At 39.6% G+C, this 3,534-nt stretch overlaps 1 protein-coding gene across 1 annotated transcript; it reads left to right on the forward strand.

Annotated features, from left to right (window-relative positions):
• Positions 1-1,418: 1,418 nt before the first annotated feature.
• Positions 1,419-3,033, forward strand: LOC131940437 (uncharacterized). The gene is made up of 3 exons (XM_059299064.1): positions 1,419-1,422; positions 1,622-1,828; positions 2,669-3,033. Exons 1-3 carry the CDS (start codon positions 1,419-1,421, stop codon positions 3,031-3,033), a joined length of 576 nt encoding a protein of 191 aa, XP_059155047.1.
• The last annotated feature ends 501 nt before the right edge of the window (positions 3,034-3,534 follow it).

Below are 3,534 nucleotides of genomic sequence, written 5' to 3' on the forward strand. Positions count from 1 at the left end.
GGGTATTTATTTTACCGTAACTTAAATCACAGTGGGAAACAGTTAAAGCTGTGTGTAAAACCTATTACCCGTCTGTTTCATTAACTTTGTATAACTTAATAGCTGATTAAAAATAAGATTTTTAATCTTTTTAACCCACACCACGTTTGGGTGCCATCACATGTTTAAGAGATATGGTGGTTAAAAATGTATGGGTGTTCTACTTTACAGTAGACCAAGTGTAGTTAAATGTGTGTACTATAGGCCAGTGGCGTAGCGAGGTCGGGTGTCACCCGGTGCGGCACTTAATGGTGTCACCCCCCAGAGGCGCAACGACCCTTCCCGGTGACAAACTTTCAAATTTTGATTTAGACCCCCCCCCCTCAAACTTTCGATTTGCACCCCCCACCCCTCAAACCTTCGATTTGCACCCTCTCCTTAAAACTTTCGATTTTCACCCCCCCCCCCCCCCACCTCTTAAAAGGCTATTTAACACTCTAATTAATCACTCTATTAAGTGGAATTATCATTTTTCTCTATATATTTTGCTATTTTTTGCCTTGGTGTCACCCCCCTAAATGGTGTCACCCGGTGCGGTCCGCACCCCCCACGCTACGCCCCTGCTATAGGCTACTCTACAGTAGACTACTTGTAGTTTAAATTAAGTACTGTGTACTACTTTACAGTAGTCTACTTGTAGTTTGATGTGTGTACTATGTGCTACTTTACAGTAGACTGTTAAATATGCATTCTGTGTGCTACTTTACATTAGTCTACTTGTAGTTTGATGTGTGTACTATGTGCTACTTTACAGTATACTGTTAAATATGCATTCTTTGTGCTATTTTACAGTAGTCTACTTGTAGTTTGATGTCTGTATAGTGTGTTACTTTACAGAAGAGTACTTGTTGCTACGTGTTAATACTACTTTCAAATCCACCATAATGGCTTTTTTTTGTCCCTAAAATCCCCCCCCCCTAAAGCTTTACACTAATTTCAACTCCCTCCCCTCTCCACCTACTTTATGTTGTTTTCCAGATGACATCCATGTTGATGACGAGGTACACGAGTACAGCCGTCTTGTTGCTGGGACTTTGGACACTCCCTTCAAGCGGCGAGGTTAGCCAGAACTCTAGTGATGGAACCTGCAGCGCCCCAACGTCTCAGAATGGCGCTCTTCCACTGTCATCGAATTTCGGTATGTCCGTGTCTATGTCTTGTCTATGCATTAGCGACATACAAGGAGGTCTGTACCGGGTAACACCATTTAAGGATTACTTCTAGCTAATATAAAAATCATAAAATTTTAGAGTCAAAACAATGTTTTAGCTAGTTAAAAAAACAAAATAGTATGAAATGGTAACTTTTTGAAGGAGGTGGAGGTGAGATCCTGAGTTTCAGCACCGGGCGTCACCCAATATGTTAACGTCGCTTAGTCTATGTGTAAGTCTTTGTTTATGTTTCAGTTCAACACACCTCCGATAATGGCACAACTCATCTAATTTTATTAGTATTACTAAAACTTATATCCCCAGTTTCTAAAATTAACTATGCACATGTACTATATAATAGACAAAAACATCAGCTTGTGATACTGATTGTAATATTTTTTTACCAGAAAACGACACTCTGTATTTGACAGTCAATGAGTTAAACGATCTGAGTCTGATTGTAAAGGAGTTAAAAGATCTGAGTCAAGCTGTGAAAGAGTTAAAAGATCTGAGGCTGACTATGAAGGAGTTGAAAGATCTGATCGCTGCCGCCAACAACGCGATCGACTACAGCCACCAGGCGACTGATAGAATGTATTTGATGATCTTCATATTTCTTTCTGTCGTCGGACTACTGGGTAGGATTGGATTTCTAGAGTTAACAAAAATAGATATAGTAACTAAGAGACAACTGTGATTATGGGAATCCATAGTAGTCAAAAAATAATACTTGTATGGTTAACTAAATGACAGATGTGCTATAACACGCAATTATGTCAGTACATCTGTTTGGCCACATGTCTGAACAGCGCTTGTGATCAAACAACCGTTGACAAACCACCTGTAATCAAAGACCCTCACCCTCTGCAGAGAAAAGACCTGTAGTCGAACGCCCTATGGTCAAACCCCTATGGTCAAAGCCCCGTTATGGTCAAAGCCCCGCTGTGGCCAAAGTCCCTATGGTTAAAGGCCCTATGGTCAAAGCCCCTCTGTGGTCAAACCCCCTATGGTCAAACCCCTTATTGTCAAAGCACCTGTGGTCAAAGGTCCGAGCACCTTAAGAAGCGAGGGGCATTGACGCCGCAATGCATGCGGCCCAATCTCCTGATGCGACAGTACATCGTTAGGTCTCATGACAAGATACCTATACTTTAATTAAATTTCAGGGGACGGCGTGATCGAGTCGGTAAAGCTCATGGTTGCTAAACCGAACAGATGAGGCTCGTTATCTGGGGACAACCACTCTTCTAGGAGAGACAATTCCAAAATTAAATAACTGCTGCCTTGTAGTTTTTTCTTGGTTCGACAAAAGCTATGGAAGCAAATCCTAAAAGAAAAGCAGGCTGAAATCGGAGTCAACGGCTTTTATGGCGCATAACAAGTTGACACGTAATACTTAATTGTGTTTTAGAGGACCCTTTCCAACATTAAAATTAAGAACGAAGAAGAAGAGTTAAATTTCTTTTTAAAAAATCCAGGTCCTTACTTCTTCAAAACCGTCATCGTCATAGAGCGTGAAGTTCAGCCGTCTCAACTCACCTTTACCAACAATGGCCGTGGTACTCAAAATATAATCACCGGGACAGGGACAATTAATTCATACAAAATATGTAAAATAGCCTTCAGAAATTTATTCTCACCTGACCAATCAATGCCCGGGACATCTGAGGTGCCCACCAATAGGAGCGAGTCTGCTGACCCGGCCGGTTTGACTATTGCTGTGCCGGATGGTGTGCCGGTTGGAGTGCCGGTTGAAGTGCCGGTGAATATGCATCTACAATTGACAACAACTGAAAACACAGCTGGCCTAGTTACAATGGAAACTAAAAGCCCCAAGCCGTAAGTTGTTAGATTTGTTACAAGACTTAAAGTAAGTAGTTAGATTTGTTACAAGAGTTAAAGTAAGTAGTTAGATTTGTTACAAGACTTAAAGTAAGTAGTTAGATTTGTTACAAGAGTTAAAGTAAGTAGTTAGATTTGTTACAAGACTTAAAGTAAGTAGTTAGATTTGTTACAAGAGTTAAAGTAAGTAGTTAGATTTGTTACAAGACTTAAAGTAAGTAGTTAGATTTGTTACAAGACTTAAAGTAAGTAGTTAGATTTGTTACAAGAGTTAAAGTAAGTAGTTAGATTTGTTACAAGAGTTAAAGTAAGTAGTTAGATTTGCTACAAGAGTTAAAGTAAGTAGTTAGATTTGTTACAAGACTTAAAGTAAGTAGTTAGATTTGTTACAAGAGTTAAAGTAAGTAGTTAGATTTGTTACAAGAGTTAAAGTAAGTAGTTAGATTTGCTACAAGAGTTAAAGTAAGTAGTTAGATTTGTTACAAGACTTAAAGTAAGTAGT

The sequence above is a fragment of the Physella acuta genome, unplaced genomic scaffold, assembly GCF_028476545.2.
Source record: "Physella acuta isolate Inbredline_101_S28 unplaced genomic scaffold, ASM2847654v3 ptg000317l, whole genome shotgun sequence".
Classification (NCBI taxonomy): Eukaryota; Metazoa; Mollusca; class Gastropoda; family Physidae; genus Physella; species Physella acuta.